The sequence below is a fragment of the Pteropus alecto genome, unplaced genomic scaffold, assembly GCF_000325575.1.
Source record: "Pteropus alecto unplaced genomic scaffold, ASM32557v1 scaffold50, whole genome shotgun sequence".
Taxonomy (NCBI): domain Eukaryota; kingdom Metazoa; phylum Chordata; class Mammalia; order Chiroptera; family Pteropodidae; genus Pteropus; species Pteropus alecto.
In genome coordinates, this window is record NW_006431918.1 from 10,058,579 (window position 1) to 10,082,453 (window position 23,875).

At 37.2% G+C, this 23,875-nt stretch overlaps 1 protein-coding gene across 1 annotated transcript in view; it reads right to left on the reverse strand.

Annotated features, from left to right (window-relative positions):
• Positions 1-10,730: 10,730 nt before the first annotated feature.
• EDNRA (endothelin receptor type A) overlaps positions 10,731-23,875 on the reverse strand; it is a 46,079-nt gene continuing 32,934 nt past the window's right edge. Inside the window, exons 4-8 of the mRNA XM_025042397.1 lie at positions 20,714-20,912; positions 17,463-17,615; positions 13,194-13,327; positions 12,686-12,794; positions 10,731-11,218 (exon numbers count right to left, since the gene is read on the reverse strand). Of these exons, the coding sequence (XP_024898165.1) occupies positions 11,078-11,218; positions 12,686-12,794; positions 13,194-13,327; positions 17,463-17,615; positions 20,714-20,912 (736 nt within the window). The 3' untranslated portion in view covers positions 10,731-11,077. The remainder of the gene's footprint in view (positions 11,219-12,685; positions 12,795-13,193; positions 13,328-17,462; positions 17,616-20,713; positions 20,913-23,875) is intronic.

Here is a 23,875-nt window from a genome sequence, read left to right on the forward strand (position 1 = left end):
GATAATGGATGAGGAGCCACGACTGCTTTCAAATATTAAATTATGAAGGGTTTTTTAGTGTACTTTACCCCTGCAAAACCTTCTTCTTATTCTCACTCCTCTTCCTTCACCTCCTCCTTCTCTTTCTTCTTAAAAAATTTTTTATTTTGTTTTGTTTTAGAAGTTAAGTTATCTTAAATTCTATACTACTTTTTTCTCAGGCATGAGTGATCTCTCTAGGAGTCTCATGCGAGGCTATTGTTGACTAAAAGCAGTTTTTAACTTGGGCCTAAGGATAAAGCAGCCGCACACACAGCCCTAATCAGGGGCTGGTTTCCATATTGGTGGTACCAGTTTATATTCTCACAAGCAGTGCCCAAGGCTTCCCTTTCTCTACATCCTTGCCAACACTTATTATCTTTTATCTTTTTGATAGTAGTCATTCTAACAAGTGTGAGGTGATATTTCATTGTGGATATCTTATTTCTGTGATGATTATTGGTGCTGAGTATTTTTTTTATGTATCTGTTGGCCATTTGTGTGTCTTCTTTGGAAAATGTCTATTCAAGTCCTTTGCCCATTTTTAAATCAGATTGTATTATTTTGCTATGAGTCGTATGAGTTCCATATTTTGGGTATTAACCTCTTATCGGATAGATGGTTTGCAAATATTTTCTCATTTTATAGGTTGCCTTTCACTTTATTGATAATTTCTTATGCTGTACAGAAGCTTCTTAGTTAAACAGCTATTACCATTTGTGTATTTTTGCTTTTGTCGTTTGTGCCTTTAGTGTCATATCCAGAAATTTGTTGCGAAGAACAATGTCAAGGAACTTTTCTCCTGTTTTATTCTAGGAGCTTTACGATTTCAGGTTTAGCATTTAAGTCTTTAATCCTTTTCAAGTTAATTTTTGTGAGTGGTGTAAGATAGGGGTACAATCTCATTCTTTTGCATGTGATTATTCAGTTTTCCCAGCACCATTTATTGGATAGACTCTTCTTTCTCCACTGAATATCCTTGGCTTCCTTGACAAGAATTACTTGACTACATATGTAAGGATTTATTTCTGGGCTTTCTATTCTGTTCCATTATTCTACATGTCTGTATGTATGCCGGTACCATTTTTAATTATTATAGCTTTGTAATATATTTAAAAATCAGAATGTGTGGTGCCTCTTTGTTCTTTCTCAGAATTGCTTTGGCATTCGGGATCTTTCATGGTTTCATACAAGTTTTAGGATTGTTTGTTGTATTTCTATGAAAAATACTTTTGTAAGTTTGATAGTGATTGCATTGACTCTAGAGATGGCTTTGGACAGTATGGACATTTTAACAATATTCATTCTTCCAATATATGAACATGGGATGTTTTCCCATTTATTTGTGTCTTCATCAATTTCTTTCATCTCAAAATGTTATAGCTTTCAGAACTTTCACTTCCTTGGTTAAATTTATTCTTAAGATATTTTATGGTTTTTGATACTATTATAAATTGAATTGTTTTCTTTATCTTTTTCAGATATTTTGTTGTTAGTGTATAGAAATGCAAATCATTTCTATGTGTTGATTTTGTATTCTGCAACTTCACTGAATTTATCTAGGGACAGACAATAGATAAACTTAAATGAGCAAGAAAAATACTTAGAGATATGTGCTGTGCAGAGAATTAAAACAGTGATTGTGTGACTGGGTGACTAATTTACATTTTAAGGTCAGAAAAGTTCTCAGAGGAGGTAACATTTAAGCTGAAATCAGAATGACAACCTTTTACTTGTTGCATACTGTGTAATAGACAGAGGCAACAGCTTTTTAAGATTGTGCGTCATACAGCATAATTCCTAGATGAGAGTTCTCAAGCGTAACCACAGTGTTCCCTGAAGTATTGGGATAACCTGGTGGAATGATGAGTGATCCTAAGCATGGCCAGAAGTTATACTATTATTTTACCAAATCATGATTCAGTAGAATATAAGGTTCCCATGACCCTGTTACTTTTGATTGAAAGAGACCCTGGGATGCTAGGTTGATGACAAAAGCAGGGGACTGTACCAGCTAACCAAGCCCAAGGAATTGTGCAATTTGCTCGTTGTCTACAGATGATGTAGAAAAATAGAGCATCGGCATGGAGGAAGTATTAAACTCAGGCTCTCATCTTCCTGCTAAGTATTAGTCACAGGCACGTTTGGAAATGAAGCACTCAGTGGAGAGGAAGGAGTTAGAAAACAGTTGACCATTTTGTAGATTCTCTTTGGTCACACAGAAGGAGGGAAGATAAGTGTCTTAGACTCTAATGTGATACAGCTGTGAGATTGGGAGATGGTGTAAAATAAAGGCTTAAAGCATAGTAATGTGAATAGTATGCATCTCCAGCTTACTGGAAATTTATTTTCCCTGATATGTTCTATAAGAAAACATATATAATGAAACCATACTGAAATGAATTGATTTTTATTTATCTCGGGGGTTTTGGTATACCCAATTGTTAATCGAAGAAGAATATCATCATCAAAAATCAAAGATAAATTTTCTCTATACATGCATATATTCTGGTTATGGAACAACACGTGTTCATTACAGAAAAAAGGCACATGGTTATGGTTTCTATTGTACCCATAGATGACCTTGAATGTGGATGAGACCCCCTTCTGCCTCCAGCTATAGGTGTCTTCTCTGAGTCCCTCTAGCTAGGATCTGGTGCCAGGTTAAGAGTTCATTCATACAAATACACTTGCATAGATATCTTTCCAGGATGTTCTTGTAAGGTAATATTTAAAAATAGTACACTTCCACCTATGATATAAAAAGGCTCTATTCTTATCCTTAAGCCCAGAATATTGACAGAAGATATTCATGGGTAGAAAATCAGGAAATTGCATGCCTAAAGAATCAGACACTGCTTATTAGTCAGTGAAGAGGAATCTTTCTTCCTTTCCAAGGCTGCATTTCCAACTCCTCTCATGTCCCCTAGGACCTTGATCCACTAATTACCTTCTTTCTTTCATATTATCTCTTCCTTTCATTGGCTTCAGTTCTTCTGTCATAAAAATACTGGAGTTGTTTTTCTTATAAAGAAATAAAAACTTTTCCTTTGACTCTGCTGTTCCCTCAGACTGTCTTCCTGGGCCTCTAGTATTCTCATTGTCAAACCCTTTGAGAGAGTGGCCTGTGCTTACTACTTACGGTCCCCTACCCAGCTGACAAATTTTGTTACCCCTCATCAATATCAGCTTCATAAATGACCTAAACCCTCATTTGGCAGCCACTTGAGAGGGGCATGTTCTCCTAGGGGCAACTGCAGCTGATTTCTGATATGAAGAATGTTTGGATATACAAAAATCTTAATAGCCCTGTTCTTGAGGCTGAATTGGAATTTCTAGACTGGTCTATATGAGTGCCTCATAGAAAAGCCACACTCCTTCACAGCAACTGAGACTGAAGATGAGGGTGAGGAAGTTTGGATTACCAATTAGGAGAGAGATCTCCTACCTACTAAGATACCTCAGATAGAGAAATTGAAAGAATTGTTTCAAATATGAGCCCAAATTTAGTACACTAAAGAATCTAATGTGTTCATGGCCTTGAACTTGCCATTTATGTTCAGCAGTAAAATAGAAATGTGTGCTGTCTTTGGTTCAGTTCCCCTAGAAGTGGACCTTGAGCCAAGGATTTAAATCTAAGTAGTTTGTTAAGGCGGAGCCCCCAGAGGAGAACAGTAAGGGAACAGAAGCAGCAGGGGCTAGGAAAGAAGCTGAGGAGGGCGAGATTTCAGTTGAAGTCCCAGACTCAGCCTGATCTCTTGTGCTGCTTGGTGTTTACCCGACTTGAGACACAGCTGGGCTTCAGCACTCGCACACTAGTATGTCATTGGCCACAGGTCACAGTGCGGGTCAAGGTGGACATAAAATTTCTAGGTACTTCCCCTTCTCCTTACTGGGTAGGGGCCTCCAGTGTTTAAGAGAAAGCCTCTGGAAGTTACAGGCACAAAATAATAGCAAAAATACACTGAAGCTAGGGTGGGTAAACAGAGCTACTACAAAGGATCCAGAAAGGAACTGGTCAGGTCTCGCACAGTATCTTTTACATATGCCTGAAGGTCTGTGTTCCTCCACAGATGGTGCCAGTGTAAAGGGCAGCATTTGCAAGGCGCCCGGAACCCTGGAATCTTTAATAATGGAACAACCCAGGGCTGGTGGGGCCATTCTGGTGACAATCTAGAAGTACTCTGGGATGCTAACTATGAAACCCTGTAATCCAGTAGCAATCCTATTCCTTTTTAATTGTTCCAGAGAAATCACACAAGTCTTCCTGAAGACTTGTACAAAGATGCACAGTGCAGCCTTGTTTGTGGTAGCAAAAAACTGAATAAATTAAATATAAAATATAGATATAATGCCACATATAGGGATTTTTTTTCCCTCACATACATGGATCATTCATTAGTTATTGTTTTGTTCTGCAAAACAATATATTATAACTATATTATCTGTTTTGTGTAGTATTTTTATAATTTGAAGAGCAAGAATTATTTTTGAAGAAAATAATAAAAATAGAAGAATTAACTGAGCTAAAAATGCAAAAAAGCAGGAGAAATAAGGAGTAGCAGGAATATGGACAATATCTTTAATGATGAGGAAAGGAGGTAATGCAGCTGTTGTCCCTTCCCCTTTCTAAGACCACGTGGGATTTTTTGGGGGAAGTCACCCCCTTCACCCCCCACCACCACTCCACCACTTCCCCACTCCAGCTTTAGGAGTTGGCTCTGCTTGGCCTAATCCAGTCAGAAGAATTCCATCCCTCCCAACAGGAGCTTGATTTAGAGTGAGGGACAGTGATCCAGGCTTAACCCCATTAGGTTTCCTAACAGAGAGAAAAGACTGGACCTAGGAGATCAGTTTTTTATTATGCACAGATGAATGCCTGAAAACTCTGAAAGGGCACATATGTTCCCTTTACCTGACCGCACTTGGTGGATTTCTCATTTTGGGATTTAAAAAAACCACGGGGATTGAACTGCAGTTAATCCCACTTATCACATTTAGAAATAGAGAGCTGTAGTTCATGGAGAAATGTCTTTTTTCTGCAAAAAACATGGAATAAATGGAATGAGTCAGGGCTGTGCCCTATCGGTGTCTGGGGCCTGTGATTTGGTTGGTATGTGATACTACATAGTCTGGGAAGTGTCTGTGACTCCCTCCCAACTGGGACAAATATATCAGAACACTCAGTATACAATTGTATCTACCATCATAGAATCAAATTCAAATAAAAGATGATCACTTCCACATAGATATATTAGGTAAGAGGACTGTGGTTTAGGATCAAAAAGGAAAAATTTGTGAAATTCTCTATATTCCCTTAGGAAGATTCCATGACTCTTCTGATTATATCTAGGTTTGGCATTGTTATTCCTAATTTATTGTCTCCCAGGAAGAAACACAAAATCTACTGAACAACATTAATGCTAAAAGCTTGGAAAACCAGGAGTCGTAGGACTTCTAGCTTCATCAGATCAAAAATGAACTATGCTAGCATGCTTCTTAGGGCAGGCCTGGCTGTGCCATTACAATATTATTTTTCAGTTCTTGATTATTCCCTGACTCTAAGAACTGTGGCCTGTCTACTTTCAGTTTCAGAAACAGAAATAGGCACTGAGTATAGGCCAGAGTATAGGCACTGACCAAATATAGACACTGGTTTGTCTTTGTTACTTCTTAGAGGAAACTGTGACAGAATCTTCTCCAAATGTAGAATTATTTAAAAAACACCGGGGTTTTTAAATGTGAAGACACCACTGGAATTTCAGAAATAATCAACTGAATATGGTGGACTTGTGCCCTGATTTAACTTTCCTTGTTTGAAGTATGGAGAAAAATCAATAACTATAGTGCTGTGCTAGATTATATTACAAATAAAGGAATTGTAGAGTTTCAGGCCCGAAGAGGCTTGAAAAGACTGGCAGTGCATGTCCGTCACTCCACACATATATCATGTTTAATAATCTAGCATGGACTAATAATACTATTAGAAATAACAATAGAGGTAACAGACTAGTGAAAGACTCACATTTGCCTTGGCTATTTCTTGGACTTAAACTCCAATTTGTTTTATTGCTGTCATTTCAAATGTACTGGATAGGTTTATTTTTGGACGAAGAATAACATGTGTTTACTGACTTAAAAATCTTATACTGTAGAGACAATACTATGTTACTTGTTATCATGCCATTCTCCTAGCAGTGACATAGTTATGCTCACTACAATAAGAGTGGTAAAGCGAGAGCCCTCATACTGTGTCCACTGATGTCATTTTCATCTGAAGTTGAAAGAATTTTGACTACTCTTGCCTTTACTGTCCCCTATGCTGACATCTACTGAGCCACCACTAAGCACTTTCTTGCATTTATTTAGTTATACACCTGGTTTTGTGTTCCCAGCAACTAAAACAGTTTGATATGGTGGGTGTTCACTATATCTGCATTGAGTGAAAAGAAGAATCCAAAGGGAGAGGGAGGGAGGGAAGAAAAGGTAGAGCACAGGGGATTTTTAGGGCAGTGAAATTTTCTGAATGATACATAATAGTGGGTAAATGCTACTATATCTTTGTCAAAACCCATAGAATGTACAACACGAAGCCTGAATCCTAGTATAAATTATGGACGTCAGTTAATAATATTGTATCAATATTGTTTTGTCAAATAAACTACACTAATACAGTAGATAAATATAAAGGGGAACTGTGTGCAGGGAAGGAGAAAAGAGCATGTGTGGACTCTGTACTTTCTAATCAATTTTTCTGTAAAATTAAAACTACTCTAAGAAACGTAAAGCCTACTGATTTATACAACAACAACAAAGATAAATCAAATAACTTAAAAGAGATGGTCTTAGCATGTGTGTATTGTAAGCAACAGGAAACCAAATTTAACTAGTGTAAGCACAAAGGTAAACGTGTTGGTTTGCTTACTCAAGCCAAGGGAAAGCATCAGGGAAAAATGGAACCAGAGACTTAAATGCTCTTTTTCATCTTAGTAACAATATAGATCGACTTTCTTCATAATACCCAAATTGCAATGGCCTGCAGCTTCTAGGCTTGCACCCTCCTGGGCTTGCCACCGTGGGAAATGGCTCTTTTTTACTTTAATCCTTACTAGAAAAATCCCCAAGGGATGTCGGTCAGCCTAGCTGGAAATGTGAACACCTTCAGACCATTTACAGGGTTTGAGAGACTGGCCCCATTTGTATATGATCTTTACAGGCTGGAAACAAGTAGGCATGTAGGAGCCTATTGCAGTTATCCTGACGAGAAATGTTGGTGGCTCAGAAGAGGATGGAAGAGGTAGAGAGAAGTGCTTAGCTTCCGGATCTGTTTGGCAGATAGGGGATAAGGTATGAGAGAAAGGAATGGGAAATGACTTCAGAGATTTCCTCCTGACAACTCAAAGGATGGAGCTGTCTTTAACTGAGCTGTGATGGTTAATTTTATGTGTCAACTTGAGAGGGCTAAAGGATGCCCAGAGAGCAGGTAAGACATTATTTCTGGGTGTGCCTGTGAGGGTGTTTCCTAAAGAGATTAGCATTTGAATCAGAAAACTGAATAAAGCTCCTCAGTTCTCACCAATGCTGGCTGATATCAACCATCTGTAGAGGGCCTGAAGAGAAAAAATAGCAGAGGGAGGGCAAATTCTATCTCTTCTTGAGCTAGGGCATCCATTTTTTCTTGCCCTTGGACATTGGCTACCCTGGTCTCCGGCCTTTGGACTCTGGGACTTAAAACAGCAAGTGGAGTGCTCCACAGTTCTCAGGCTTTTGGCCGGCAACTGGGAGTTACACTACTGGCTTCCTTAGTTTTCAGGCCTTTGGACTTCGACTCAATTATATCACTGGCTTTCTTGTTCTCCAGCTTGCAGACGGCAGATTATAACATATCTCAGCCTTTATAATCACATGAGCTAATTCTCATAATTCCCTTATACATATATACATATATATGTATATACATCTTATATGTTCTGTTGGCTGTTTCTCTGGAAAACTCTGACTAATACATGAGCAGGGGGATATTATGATGGTATAGGTTAGAGGGATATTAGGAGCTTAGTTTCAGATATAGTAAGTCTGTTAGCCCTCCAATTGGAGATGTTAGCCCTCCATGCTAATTTAGAGGGATAGAGGAGTAGATTCAGGCATAGACAGCTACAGATTGGCAGTGAAACAATATGGGAAAGGGAGAATCAAACATGACTTCCAGGTTTTTGTTCTGAAGAATTGGATGGATATTGCCATTTACTGGGATTAGAAAATATATATTTGACAAAGATATATATGAATGAGTCTCTTCCTCCAGGTATCCACATGACATATAGTTTATGGACTGTAATTGTTCATTGCCCAACTCCTTCCCCTAGAATTCCAGCTCCATTGGAGCAGGAACTTTGCCTGTTTTTGTTCACTGCTCTATCCCCAGTATCTAGAAGAATTCCTGGGGCATAGTAAAATTTATTGGAAAGGTGAATGAAGGAATGAATGAGGGAGTTATGTTTCAGCACAATAATATAGGTTGAGAATAAAGCACAGTTAGGAATTATCTGTTTGAAAGTAAAATTGCTAGCCTGGCTATTACCAGAGAGATTTGCGACAGACATTGTGTAATAAACATTTTCTTTGAAGAACTATGTAAAAAAAATGAAGAGACATTCACAAGGCTTCTGTAAACTTTTATTTTATACTTATGGCCCACTGCCAATGCAGGACCGTGGCTTCTGGCTCATTTCTACAGATTTACTTGGAAAGATGTGATAAAAGTAGAAGCTAGAAATCTTCCCACTAGTAAACCACAGTTACTTACTGGTCCATAAACAAAATATACATTGAAGCCTTTGTGGTTATTCAGAAATCTATGACTTTCTGAACTTACAAAATGCATTATTCATATGCAAGAGGCAAAGCATATTTTTTTAAAAAAAGACAATTGGCTAAACAAAATGATGTGAACCTATGGCTTATATTATAGGCATATATCACTGCATGCAATGTACCAGTGGAGTAATGGAATTTGACTGCTAACACACAAAAGAGCCCTGCAATTGGATCACTGGAAACTGATATCATTCACATATGACTGTGCTGAAATATAGCCCAACAAATCATTAGGTAATTTATCATCAGTAATCTATCTGGTGGAATCTTACAGGAACATCAAACTACTTGTCAATCTAGTCACCACGCTGAGTTGAGGATTGGAACAATATAATACTTCAAAGTTTAATGCCTTTTGCTCTAGTACAGAAAATAATACAACCCCAAATACTGCTTTATCAAACCAACCAACCAACCAACCAACCAACCATCCATCCAACCAACCAACCAACAAACCAACCAACCAAAACCCTATTGTTAATCAATGGCTCATCCCCTTTTGTGCTGCCTCTGATATTCCATTTGTAATGCTGATATGGTCATAAGATTTATGAACACAGATAGATTAAAACTGATTGGGGCTTGTTGTCAAGATGAACACCAACTAGATTCCACTCAGAATGTGTGCTCTGGCACAGCTACAGGGCATTATTATTAGATTGCACGTCCATACATACCATCACACACATGCATGTAGCACATACACAGATACATTCCATAGAGACAATCACAGAAAAATCGGCTAAAAGAAATGTACAGTTGCTTATATATATTTATATACACACAGTAAAAGATTTTCTGCTATACTCACAGTCTGTAAACTTGGGAAATGCCCAGCGAAAGTCACTGTGAGCCCTTTGAAATGGTGACCATGTGAGTATTGGGAGTGGGGTGGGTATTTAAGTTAATACTGGAAACCCAGAAAAGTGGAAAGCCATAGTTCACGTGGCATTTGGGGGTAATTGTATTTCACTGACATGATAAACTCAGCTGGCCACTTTGAAATTATGTTTCCTGTATGGAAAACAGAAGGACCAAAAGAGTCTTACTACCAGATAATATTTTAAGAGAAATCAAAAGAATATGAGGTGATATGTATAATGTATATACACACATACACACACACACACACACACACATATATACATAATGTATAATGTACATATATGTGAATATATGTATATATCTGCATATATATACACATGCATGCTACCATTACTAAAAAAAAACTCAATGAAAATTTCCAAATCTTCTAAAGATATTCAATCCTTCCCTCCTAGATGTGCTTTAGACTTCTATGCATTGCACTGAACATCTTAGATATAGTTAAATGGCATGGGCATTTAAATTTTTGTATATGATACTGATTTTACATAAAGGACATTCTAAAAAAAGATCGGGCTTATTAAAAATATAACGATTTGATTCAAGCATTATTTTTAAATTTAACATAAAATTTTCAGGATCTCCTGTAATGAAACACCATTAAAAAAATATAGGTTCTTAAAAATGTTTGAATAGCAGCTATTAAACTGCGTATGTGGTTATCAGTGTGTTTTAAGTGCCTGTATTTGTTGCAGCTTGAGAATTTATGTTTTAAAAATAAAACAATGACATGAGAAACATTAACCTAATTTTTCAACCGAATTCTGTTTTACCTCCTTTTTTTTGGTAAAATATGTTTAAGCTCAAACAAGCATTTTTAGGCTACCATGTGGTTAAAAAATGTTGGTGACAAACCCATATTGTGTTTGGTAAAAAAAAAAAAAAAATCACTTAAAAAATAGAAAACCTTTATAATCTCTAAACTTTCATAGTGACCGGTTCTCATTGAACATTTGACAGAACTGCCATGAAAGCTAGTCATGTACTTGAAAATTATTTTCACGTAAAAGCACTATATATCTTTCTGGTTTCATTTAATAGTCTCTTTTCCCCTTGCCAACTCCCACCATATTTTAGTCCTGAATCTAATATGCGGAAAATGTAAATTAGATAAATTAAGAAGTAAGATTCATTGAATATGTGGGTATAAACTAGTCCACTATGATGTTTTGGAAATCATTTTCTGGGGCTGGGACTGAGTCAATGGAGAAGAGCTTTCTGGAGACATAGCTGCTGTGTGATTTTTTTTTTCTCCAATACAAGTTGAAGGAATATCGACTAATGTTTCGTAAGATGTTTAGTTTATACTGTCTTTGTGGCTGCTCCTCTCTGTGTTGTGGTTGTTTTGTTCATGGTTCTTCCATTGGATGCTTGTTCCATTCATGGGGACTGAGGTCATCAGACTTTTGGACTGGTAACAGCAGCAGCAGAGACAAGACTGGGGAAAGGAACAGATGCTAAATGACATGAGCCTATTAGCCTATTCTCAGCAGAACACGTAGGCCTTGGGCCCCCACCAACATTTGAAGACAGAATGCAAGCCTTATCAGTAATCTAGGGCATGGAGTCTGTAATCTCTAGGTGGAAGTTAAACTGTCCATTCTAGTAAAGAGAAATAGATCCCTACTTTCTCGTTTTAATTCTGTTCATCAACTCAGAGAGGAAGGGAAGAAGTTTTGGTCAGAGAGGAGAGTGCTGTATGATGTGGAGTGGGCATGAGGGGAGAAGGGCTAGGAGGGGCCTGGCATTTCTTCAGTGTGCACCACCTGTGTGGCTCTCTGTGTTGGGCACCTCATCTGATGCTCACAGCAGCCCTAAGTATTAGGTGCTATTTTCCTACCAAGTTAGATGAAACTACCAAGTTTCATCTATTTGTTTGATTCTTGGTTAATATATTTATTTCCTTTTAGATTGTAAGTTCCTCTAGGGCAGTCACTGTGTTTTGTGTCTCCATACTTATCTCGAATAACAATAAACTCATCCTGAGCACTTATTATTTCAAGCACTTAACATATATTAACCTACTGAATACTACTTATGAGATAGATACTGTGATAGTCCAATTTTACTAGGAGCAAGCAAACTAAGGAAGCAAGAGGGGCACCTCCCAGACCTGGGTTTGTCAGTAAGTGCAGAGCTGTGATGTAAATCAAGATTGTTTGCTTCCAGAGACTGCACCCTTGACCTCTATGCTACTCTTTCTAGTATGTACCATGAACTAAAGTTAAACATCCTAACCAGAGATACCAGAATCCAGTTAGGATTAACTCTGTGCTAAAATTATTCCAGGAACTGGAAAAACAACACATCATTATAAAGCGTTTGGAGCTTCTGGGGGACATGAGTTGGCTTAGCTACAAGGGGGTTTGAAGAACAGAAGAAAACTGATTTTGAATGCAATTACATTAGTTCAGATTTCCAGAGCAATATGCATTTACTTTCCTTGAAGAAGTTATTATTAAATATATATTATTAAGTAGCATTAAGCAAGTGCTTTCTTAACAATAGAGTTTATGTTTTGTTGAGACTGTTGATGAAGTCTAAGACAATGTAATGATGTAAGGCAGGAATACATTTTATGTATGCATCCTGGAGCTCACATTTGAGTATTTCTTTTTAAAAGAGGGTACTAAATCGGTATGTTATTAAGTTAGTTATTTTTAATTTTAACCTCTAGTATGTACCATGAACTAATATGTTGTCTGAATATGTTGTCTGAATATATTGTTTTTCTGTTATGCTGACAATTTGACCCTCTTTCTGGGTAACAAAATATGATTTTCACTTCTCTACTGAACAGTACAGCTGATGAAAGCAATATTTGTCAAATGGAATTAGTCATGTCTGTTGGCTACTTAATATACTTATTTGGTTGTCTTTAAAAATACTTGCAAAACAGTCTTACCTGGAAACAATTTTTAAATTTCTTGCTCACAAAATATAGAGCTATTGGGTTTATACATGAATTCATAGTTGCCAAGTTAATACCGATGTAATCCATGAGCAGTAAGAAACTAGAGCAAAAGAAAATAGATTAATTAAAACATAAGGTTTTAAATCTGAAAAACTAGCATTTACCCCTTGAATAAGCATTTTCCCTCCAGAACCCATTTCTTATAGGTGGCAGTCAGAATTTTGTTAAGTGCTTGTTTAAATGGCAGTTAGTTCTATAGAACATTTACCTACCACTTGGTTAGCTCAAACCATTGTGCACGGCCTTAAGAGGGGATCAGTAAGATTATAGACATGGCTTACACAAACTTTGGGATCTATGTCAACTAAAGAAAAAATAATCAACTTTGCAGTTTTAAATTTCAGGGCTAAAGAGAATGTAGACCAGATGGTTTTCAAAAGTATTATGAATGTAAAAATCAGACAAACTCCTATTTCCTAATGGGTACATACAATCGTACCTAAGTAATTCACAGCGGTTCTTGTCCATCTCATCATACACGGTTTTCTTCAAAATACGGCTTAAATGAAGAGGGAACCAGCAAAGAGCAAAAATTACAACCAAGCAGAAAACTGTTTTTGCCACTTCTCGACGCTAAAGTAAGGGAAAAAAAAGTACAATAAGTTGAATGTTTTTCTATTAGGTGAAAGAACTACACAACAAGGAAGTAGCAGAGAGCAGAGAAAGAATAGCTCAAAGAAGAGACAAAACAGCCAGCCTCACAGCACCTCTACCTCTTCAAGATGCAGAGTCCAACTTTATGGTCAAGGAGTTGCTAATGGTTCTTTTGGGCAGCTGCCAGAAAGGATGGTGGTGTCAGGCTGGTTATTAGGGCCAGATGAGAGATTCTATGGCAGGGCAGAGGTGCGAAGTAGGTGGAGTTGAGTCAACACTGTCACTGAGTCCGGGTGTGTGTGGGGGGCGGGGGCTGGGAAGGGGTGAATGTATGGGGGAAAGTGTTAGCTAAAAGCTTCAATAACAGTTAACTTTAATGAAAGCATGGCCGTCAAGGTGACTGAACCCACCACGATAAAGAATGGACAAATCTGCAAAGACTTTTGGAAAACAAAATAGGAGTAGGAAATAGAAAAGAAAAATCAACAGCAATATGTTTTCTCCATTTCTTGATCTTGAAGAAAACATTGTGAATTTTTGTTTTTAAAGTTCTTTTATTAATGGCATGTAGTTCCCAAAGATACATTGTTTACAAACAGAGGGATGAGGATAAAGGATTATCAGCAATGATGATTAGAAAAACGTGGACATGCTGATCCTATACTGACTTTAGTTGAAGGTTCTCATGCTTTCAAGTCTGCACAGGATCAGGGAAACCATAGGTTAAGAATTATCTGCAACCAGTCATTTGTGTGCACGATGCTTGAGTATTATAGTGCATGCATTTAGGAGCCTAACTAGGAACATAAAATTCAAATCATCTGTAACTGGGATCAGTTAATGTCAAAATAAAACTGGTTGAAAACAGAGTTTGGAAAGGTAATGTTGGTTCAACCCAAAGCATATACCATTAAATATGGGAAACCTATAGTAAACCCATATAGTTAATAGAGTCATTTAAAAATATTTGGGGGCAGTTGTCAAAAATTGCTATATTTACTCAAAGAACTGGGAGTTCTTTAATCTTGGAGTTATTGGGCTAGCTGGGATATGGCTTCAGAGAACACTTAAACCAAGCAATGATTGAGAAAATTAAAGAATTCCAATCTGCAGGAATGGAGGGTCATTTTAAAGGGTCATTTTATGTACAGAGAAAGACAGTGTGCCTGGAAGAATAAAAGAGGCTATCAGGGAGAGATTATCTCCCCTGAGCATGTCCTCAAAGAGTATAACCCTTTTAAAAGGTAATATTGATACGTCACCCTGAAAGTCTATTTCCTTACCCAATATCCATTCTCCTTTTTTTCTTATTATCAATCAGATCTTTGATTTTGTTATAGCAGTGAGGGAGTCTGACCTAATCATCTGCCTGACCACCTGACGCAGTTCTGATGAATTAGATTAAGTAGAAATTGTTGTGTGGCGTTTTTGTAAAGCTGCTTAAAAGTGAGAGATACTCCTTTGGTGCGCACACAGCCATGTGATCTGTGTTCTTCCTCTTGCTGCCTGGAAATCAGATATGAAGGTAGGTCTATAGCTGCTGTCTTCCAATACTGAAGGAAAGGTCAGCAAAACAGCAGGCCTGTGCCTATGAGTCCTTTTACCACTGGACCAATGACATCTGAATTTCTTGCTGTGGGAGGAAGATAAACCCTTCCTTGGTGTACTCAATGTAATTTTGGGTTTTCTGCTACCAGCAGCCAAACACAATCCCTAACTAATGAAGTTGTTGTCAGTATAATGAAAAGAAATTCAAAAAGCCATGGAAGAGGCAAGACCCAATAGGATCCTAGTCAAAGGGTGGCAGGGCCCTTCACTCTGAACTAGCTCCCCCACAGTCTCACTTGCAGGCCTTCTGGCCAGGCTTGCTCTTCTGCTCTTGGAACCTGCTATATCTTTGAGGGTGATACAAGGGAACATCTGTTGCATGAAGACCAAGTTTTGACTTCTAATTTCCATTTGGTTGAGTCAATCTCTTAACTAACCTGTGTAAATAAGAATAATATCTGTCCTGTCTCTCTCACAGCATGTTTAGAATAATCAAATAAGAAAATGACATGGAAATGCTCTTCAAAAACTTTTAAAAATGCTCTTCAAAAACTTTTAAAAATGTGAAGCCTCATCATATTATTGCACCCAACCCCAATTTAATTATTTTTAGAGCAGATGCCACTTACAGTTTAAACAGGCTCTATGATTATAGTGCTGATGCAAAAATCAACATTTAAAACACTGTTTTCACAAATCTATTTTAATTAGTTACCTGTATTGCAAGAATGAGAGGTAAAAATTGCTTGAAATGATTCACATGTGACATACTTGAAATTTTTCATGCATGAACAAAGTCATATTAAAGCTTCTCAATATAATTTTCCTGTTAAATTTCAGTAGAAGATAATAGTTAGCATTTGTATGGTGTGCTAGATTTTGCAAAGTACGTATATGCACCTTAATTCCTTTGATTCCCATAATAACATTGATTTATATGTTATTCCTAGTTTACAGATAAGGAGTAAAAGCTCAGAAAAATCAGTACAGTAGTTGAGAAGAGTTGCTGATGAAGAATTATGCTTGTGTATGATAATTACATAGGCCAGATTTACAGGCTTCCATCAACAACTCACATTAACTTTTGGTGTGGTTGGGTATCCTTATATACCTCTCTGTTGAGACTTAGAGCTTACACACAGCCCTAGTTTTACTCTTTTAATTAATATCAACATTTTCTGAGTACTTACTATGAGTTGGATGCTATTAGACACCTTATATGCATTAGGTAATACCCTTAATATATTATTCCATATAATTTATGAGGAACTAGAAGCTCAGAGAGATTAAGCAATTTTCCCAGTGTCACAGAGAAGTTGGTGTTGGTGATATAGTGGTGAGCATAGCTGCCTTCCCGTGGCACAGAGCCAGCAAGGATAAGACCCAAGTTTTGCTCTCTAAAGCCCACAGCTTTCTCTGTTCTGCTTGCTGCGCAAGAGGGACCAACAGAAGCCTCCTGTCGACTTGTTCAAATTCCTTCTAGAACTTTGGGCCCTCTAAAATTTGATCTCTTCTTATGTACCCAACCTCATTTCCTATCAAGAATATTACCTATGATGATGTTGATGTTGCTCTAATGAGGTCATCTCCTTCTTCAGTCCCAAAATATATAGCACCCATGCCATGTTCTAACTAGACTCCTGTCCTCCCACCTGAAATGCCCTCTGTCCTTTTCTTTCCCATCAAATCCATTTATCCTCTGTGAGCAGTTCAATATCCTTCATCCATGAACAGTTTTCCATGCCTTTATCTCATATCCTCCTTGGCTTTCCATAGCATAGGCAACTTTTGCCATACCTTGTGATTCTATTTTCTGAATGTTTCACGTTTCCACAACAAGACTGCAAAGCCTGCTAGGGGAGAAAGTCATATACTTCTTTTTGTCCTGGCACGATTCCAAGCTAAATTCAACACACACACACACACACACACACACAGAGAGAGAGAGAGAGAGCGAGAGAGAGAGAGAGAGAGCGAGAGAGAGAGAGAGAGAGCGAGAGAGAGAGAGAGAGAGCGAGAGAGAGAGAGAGAGAGCGAGAGAGAGAGAGAGAGAGCGAGAGAGAGAGAGAGAGAGCGAGAGAGAGAGAGAGAGAGCGAGAGAGAGAGAGAGAGAGCGAGAGAGAGAGAGAGAGAGCGAGAGAGAGAGAGAGAGAGCGAGAGAGAGAGAGAGAGAGCGAGAGAGAGAGAGAGAGAGCGAGAGAGAGAGAGAGAGAGCGAGAGAGAGAGAGAGAGAGCGAGAGAGAGAGAGAGAGAGAAAGAGAGAAAGAAAGAAAGAAAGAAAAAAAAAAAAGAAACACATGTGGTTAATATACTCTGGGCGAAATAAGTGAATAGTTCCTCTCTATTGGGCCCAGCTTCCAGGGCCACCCATTTCACATAGGTAGGCTCCCTATTTCACAAAAGAAATTCCTGATACTATAAAGAACAGAGGACATACAAACAAAAGTGACAATATTTTTATTTTTAGGAAATCAGGCTAAATTTGCTAAATATAGTATTTGTAGGCTTTTTCTCATCTAGGACAAAAATAGTCTTGGCTAGATTTTCATAATCTTATTAGGTTTACCTGTTTAAGATGTTCACTGAGGGCAATTCTCAAGCTGCCATTCCTTCTGTTTAACATCTCACAAGTCATGAGGGTGTAGAAGATTGCAGTGCACACCAAAGGCATGCAGAAATAGAACCCGAAGAGCCACCAATCCTTTACATCTTGGTAGAACTGTAGAGTAAAAAAAGGGGGGGAGGAGAAAGAAGGAGGGGCATTGTGACATAAAAAGTGCCTCTGGGAGCCTCAAAATATTCATGCCTTCAGATAAGTTTGTATATTCACACTCTCTGATTGTGGTAACGGGCTTGAGGGTGGTGCTCAAAACTTAATTGGAAACTTCAGAAATTGTCCTGGCTTTATAACAGCACATGACAAAACTGCATTAAAAAAGTTATCCTGACAAAGATTTTTTTTATAAACTGAAGTTGATTTTAATTATACAATTGAAGAGCCGTAAACAATAAAAAGAATTCTCTTCCAAAGCTTACAAAACATGATTATGAGAAATACAGAATATATATTTACCTTTATTGACGAGCCTCAACATTTTGCTAGTGCCTGGTTTACTTTTGACTATTATGATCAAAGTGAACTTAGTGTGAATATCTTGTTTGGAAAGAGCAAAGGTTATGAATGGCTTATCTGTGTAGCTTTGGTTACTGGGCGTTAGCCCTTTGCCTGGTATGCTTGCTATGTGACCTCGCAGCCAGCCAGTTTGAGCCATCAATAACTGTGCCCCTTCTTGCTCTCTTTTAATACTTACCACCTGGAAACTATTGAGACAGTGTACCTTATCTCAAGGCATATTTAGCATTATCTCCTTGTGGGCAGGATTTGCAGATACCAGGATTATTAAGGGAGAAAATTTAATACCCTATGAAAATGGAAATTGGAAAATTATATCTAAATTCTTTCTCCCACTAAATAAATCACCAACTTGGGAAGAAATGCTTTTCTTTTCCTTATTCTGTTTCTCCAGATTGTTTATTTACTAAGGATAATGCAGCCTCCTGTGATATCTCAGTTCCCACAGTAAAAACTAATCATGCGGCTCTGTGAAAAACTGTACCGTTTCTGAATATAGAAAGAGGCCCAGTGGGCTACATTTAGAGCATGTCTATTAAAATAATCTATAAATGGTTCCTGAGGAAAAAAAAGTTCTGGGCAGAGTTTCTTAACTATTTTTATGCCATAGACCCCTTTGAAAGACTGATGAAGACTATAATCCTTTCTGAGAATAATACTTTTACATGTATAATAAAATATGTAAGATTATAATAGAAACCAGTTACGAAGAAATAGTATCAAAATATTAAAAAGAAAATTCTGCTATAGTAATATAGGTGTTTATTAAGAAATTAAATGACAAATCTAATGTCAGAACATTGAAGCAATGATGAGCATAAATGATATTTCAAAATTATACAAGTGTTATATGGTATGAAAATGTCTGATATTTCTATTAATGAAAAATCGTGGTACTATTGTGCTTTGTTGCCTACATTCATAATAGGAAGAAATGATAAATTTGAGTTAGAAGTTGGCAAAAATAAACATGTAATTTCTTTTCCATTCAAGTTCACAAACCCCTGAATTTTATCCCTAGGTTAAGTTCAAACTCCTAAAGGAGTTGGTTTATTCAGATGTTTACACATATATTTCCCTATCCACATCACTCTTTAGAAAGATTTCAGTACCGAACTTAAAAAACAAACAAACAAAAATCAGGGCTCTCATTCCTTTTAAGTGCAACACAAACACCCCTTTGAGCACCCTCTACAGTTTGCACTCCCTTCTTCCAGGTGCATTGCTAGCTGGTGTGAATGCCCCAAAGCAGCTGCAGAGAGTCTGGAAGTTGACCTCTGAGGGGAGTAGATGGGGTCCCCTGCCCCCTCCATGGCAGAGGCCTGTGGAGAAAGGGTCACACATTTCTTTTGAACTGATGTCATCGGCAAAGATATGGAGGGGCGTCCCTCCAGTCTCAGAGAAAAGTTGAGAAGGAACGAGTGGAACAAAGAGGGAGAACAAAATTAGAAAAAAAGAACAGGAGGAGAAAGAGAATGCTAAATATAAAAAGATTATCAGTTCAAACTCATACCCATTACTGCAGCCCACTACGTGGCCACCCTTAGCTGGACCAGTCTATGAAAGAGACTTGGTCATTGTGAAATATCCCATTTCATTTTGTCCAGTTCTAATGATCAGCAAGCTCCTTCTTCTAGCAAGTCTCTTCTCTCTAATGTTTTAGGCAAAAATATTTACTTTTTTCTTTTCTAGTCAGAAATATTTAAATTGCTTACTTATACTGCCCAAATTATGATAACATCCTATTGACTACCTTCCCCCCTGCCCCATGGAGAATTAACTTAATAAAAAAGTTAGTGGATTAGAAGACCTTAATTTTAAGATTTAAGGTTGCCAGTTTGGCAGTTTTCATGAGGATTTTTAATTTTAAAACTAGAACTTCTAAGCAAGATAACTGGTCAACTGTAAAACCACAAATCTCGTGAATTTCCTAAGTTAGGAAAACATACCTCGAGATGTCTGTAAGTGATTAAATGTAGAACCTGAGCTTACATCAAAGCACTAAATTATGCTGATTTAAGAGAAATAGTTATCCTTTTTGTTTTTCCCCTTGGTCCACATTTGACCAGTTTTGCAAAGGAAATATTCATTTTAAACATGTTTCCCAATATGCCCAGTCATGTAATTAAGCTTTTCAGAGAAACATTAATGCGGTCAGGTGTATTAAACAACCCCACTGAATTTGTTAAACTGAATGCTTTTTTAAACAATTCTGCAATTTGCATTATTTGTATATTAGACATAGAATCTGTACTAATATAACTACATGTAAGTATCACTTCGTACTCTGAGTTAGTAAATCTAACTTTTAAAAAAATATATGAGCAATATGCATTTCTCCGAGTAACATAAAATGTCAGAATATCTTTCAGATGCAAATTGGTGTGCTGTATACCTTATTATAAAAACAAATAGTACTTTATACATACACATCTATCTCTCTCCCTTAGTAAATTTTTTTTCAGAATTCTGACTTATTCAGTACAGAACAACAGTTGTGTCTACAGTTGTGCTACAGTACAAGAATGAAAACAAAATAGTTCTCTATTTAAGGAGGTAAACCATTGCTTAACATTTATTTTTCATGCAGCTGAAGAGTATTTAAATAACTAGCCCAGTAAACCACACTAGGCACTGTAGAGATATCCACAAGTCTTGGTTAATTCCCTTTAAACTCTTCGTACCTCCATGAACTTAGACGTGGCATTGAGCATACAGGTTTTATGCTGTGCGCCCTTGTATTCAAAGGGTACCATGACGAAGCCGATTGCTTCAGGAATGGCCAGGATAAAAGAAAGGATCCAGATGGAGACAATCTCAATGGCAGTGATCAAGGGAATCCCGATTCCCTGAACACGACTCCAGGAGGCAACTGCTCTGTACCTGAAAAAAAAAAAAGGGCGGAGGGGGGGAAGGGGTGATGGAACCAAGTTGTTAGAAAATTTAAAATTATTTCAGTTAAAAATTTATAAATACTGGAAAGTGTCTCCCCTTGGCAAGTGATCAACCACTGGCTTTTTAGGAACTTTCTGTGAATGCTGGTGTGAAAAACAAGTGGGGCCATTAAGAGTTCCACCCATTTGGAAATCAATTTTTGGCAGGTCTGAGTCTGAGCTCTTCATTTGGAGCCTAGCAAAATCTTCTGAGAGTGTAGAATGTGGCAGCTTCAGATAGGTGTGCCTATGTTTTTTCACCTGGGGGGAAAACTGGATGATGGAAGGGGTAGTGAGAGCTGCTGGTGCTTGCTATGGTAATATCTCATTCCTCTTTATATGTTTAAAAAACAAAAACAAAAACAAAAACAAAACCTTAAAATCTTATATGTGAAGTGGATCTAAATATCCATAAGGGAATAGTAACCATAGATATTCTATCATTTTCTCTCTTCTTCTGTCCTCAAAATATGATCACAGTGGGCTCGTATCAGGTGGCAGTTTTGTAAAGAGATAGTATTTCTGGTAAATGTCAAAGAATGACTATATCATTCCCATTATGGTCCTGTGCTAGAGTATATAAAAATCAGTTAAAGATACCTTGATTTCTAATCTTCGGGTTTACAGTCTAATAGAAAAGAATGGTTTATACAGAAGTATATATAAATGTTACTGAAATTTATGTCAATTATGTCAATTAAAAAACAAACTGGCATTAAGAAATTGTGTTTACCTTATTGATCACGTTAATATTTTTGTGATAATAATAGCATTTAAATGTAAAGTCTAATGAAAGCTTGATCTCATAAACTCTATGCTCTTTGACCTGATGTGATGGTCTGGTGCTAACCACATTTAGACTTACTATTAAGAAGGGACCTGTGATGTAGTATAATGTTTTTGTAGCTTCATTCTTGAAATTTTTGTTGCTGTTGTAATGGAAAGGAAACATTCTCTTTTTATAGTTTCATTAGATAGTGCCAAAAGAAGGCTGTAAGACAGACCAGAGCATTGGAGACAGGTGCACATGGATTCACAGGATATGCAACTTAATGTAGATTAGTCAGTAAAGCCAAGGCAAGCTACAAGCTACTCATATCTGCCAAGATGAGCCCCTATCACTTATATTTAGTGTTCTGTCTCAGAACATCTTTAAGGTACATCTGGAAAACACAGCCCCTAGGAGTTATGTTACTTTGTTTTTTACTGTAAATTAGAACCTGTAGTTTTGGTATGCACGATGATGCCACATGGGACATATACAGAACAATTTGCTGGAGAAATGAATTGCAAAAGATATTTAGGATAGAAAAGATTGGTGTACAATAAGAATCTCAAAAAATAAAAAATCCAGATTAGTTAAGAATAGAATAAAATACAGCTATGCAAACAGACCAAGAAAATCCTTTTGCAGTATGGCCAAGATTATATTTTGAAATTTATGGTTATTTCCAGTGGGATAAAGACTGCTATTTATTTTGCTTTCCATTTTTGTTTACTTTTCTTTGTTGCCTTATTAAACTGACAGTTTGATGTTCAGTAAAAGTTAAAAGGAATGGAGACTGGATGTCTATACCCTGAGGCTGTCAATGAATTATATCTATTTCTTCTCTCCTCTTAGATCAGTTATCAGGAAAGGTGATTTAAATAAAAACATTTTATTTCCTAAGGGATTGAGAAATCTAGATTTCTTAGGCAGGACTGGAGATAGAAGGTGGTTTGAGTAAGAAAATGTGATCAGTGTGTTCTTATGATGAATATATTCACAGTCCAGCTTCATTTTATAATGTGCCATGAGTTCCCAGAATATTAAATGTCTAAAATCCAACATAAATTCAACATTTAAAAATAAATAAATTCAAAATTTAAAAATTAGTGTCTAGCAAATGATTCATAATCAGTCTGTTCCTTCATTAACTCACATGACGGAGAATTAGAATATTTCCATTTGTAATCACCTGATCTTGATAAAGTCTCCATTAAGATGAGAAAACAACCATAAAAGCAATTAGAAATGATCATTTGTGATGATGGAGGTGGGGAAAGGTATGGAAAATAAGAAATAAGAAATACTGGATGTTCCATACACAAATACGCTCTCCTAACTAGGTATGATTTTAAACAGCCTTCAATCTAGTCGGTGTATATATATGATATCTTCACTTGCCATAGAAAATTTGCAAGTGTAGATACAGCCACCCACAACTGATATTCAGAAATAATCCTTCCTCATTGAAATGCTTTCTTCACTTGGCTTCCTCCACATTCTTCTGGTTTTCCTCCTGCCTTACAGGCCATTCCTTCTCATTTCCTTAGCTGGATCCTGCTAAGTGATCCTCTTAGTGATACCATCTAGTCTCATAGATTTAGATAATATAAACTATATGCTGATAATTAATTCTCAAATTTATAACTCTAGCCTAGAACCTCACCTCTAACTCTATACTTATATATCCAACTACCTACTTGAAATCTCTACTTGTATATCTAATACACATTTAAACTCACCCAAACCAGACTCATGTTCTTTTTCCTGGCCCCCAAACCATCTCAGTCTTTACCATCTCAGGCCAAAACTTTAACATAAGCCTTCACTCTTCTTTTTCTCTTCACGGCCAAATCTTTAGCAAACCTTGCAGTCTCTTCCTTCATGATATATCCAAATGCAACCACTTCTCATCCTGCCTGGATTATTGCAATAGCTTCCTAACTGATCTCCCTGCATCTACATTGCCCTACTACATTCCACCCTGAACACAAAAACCAGAGTGAGCCTGTTAAAGCATAAGTCAATCATGTCACCTCTCTGCTCAAATCTCCCAGTGGTTTTCCACCTAATGGGAATATCTACCAGTATCCTCAGAGCTGCTTCTTCACTTCTTTACACAATTGTGTCTTTTCACAGAGACCTTC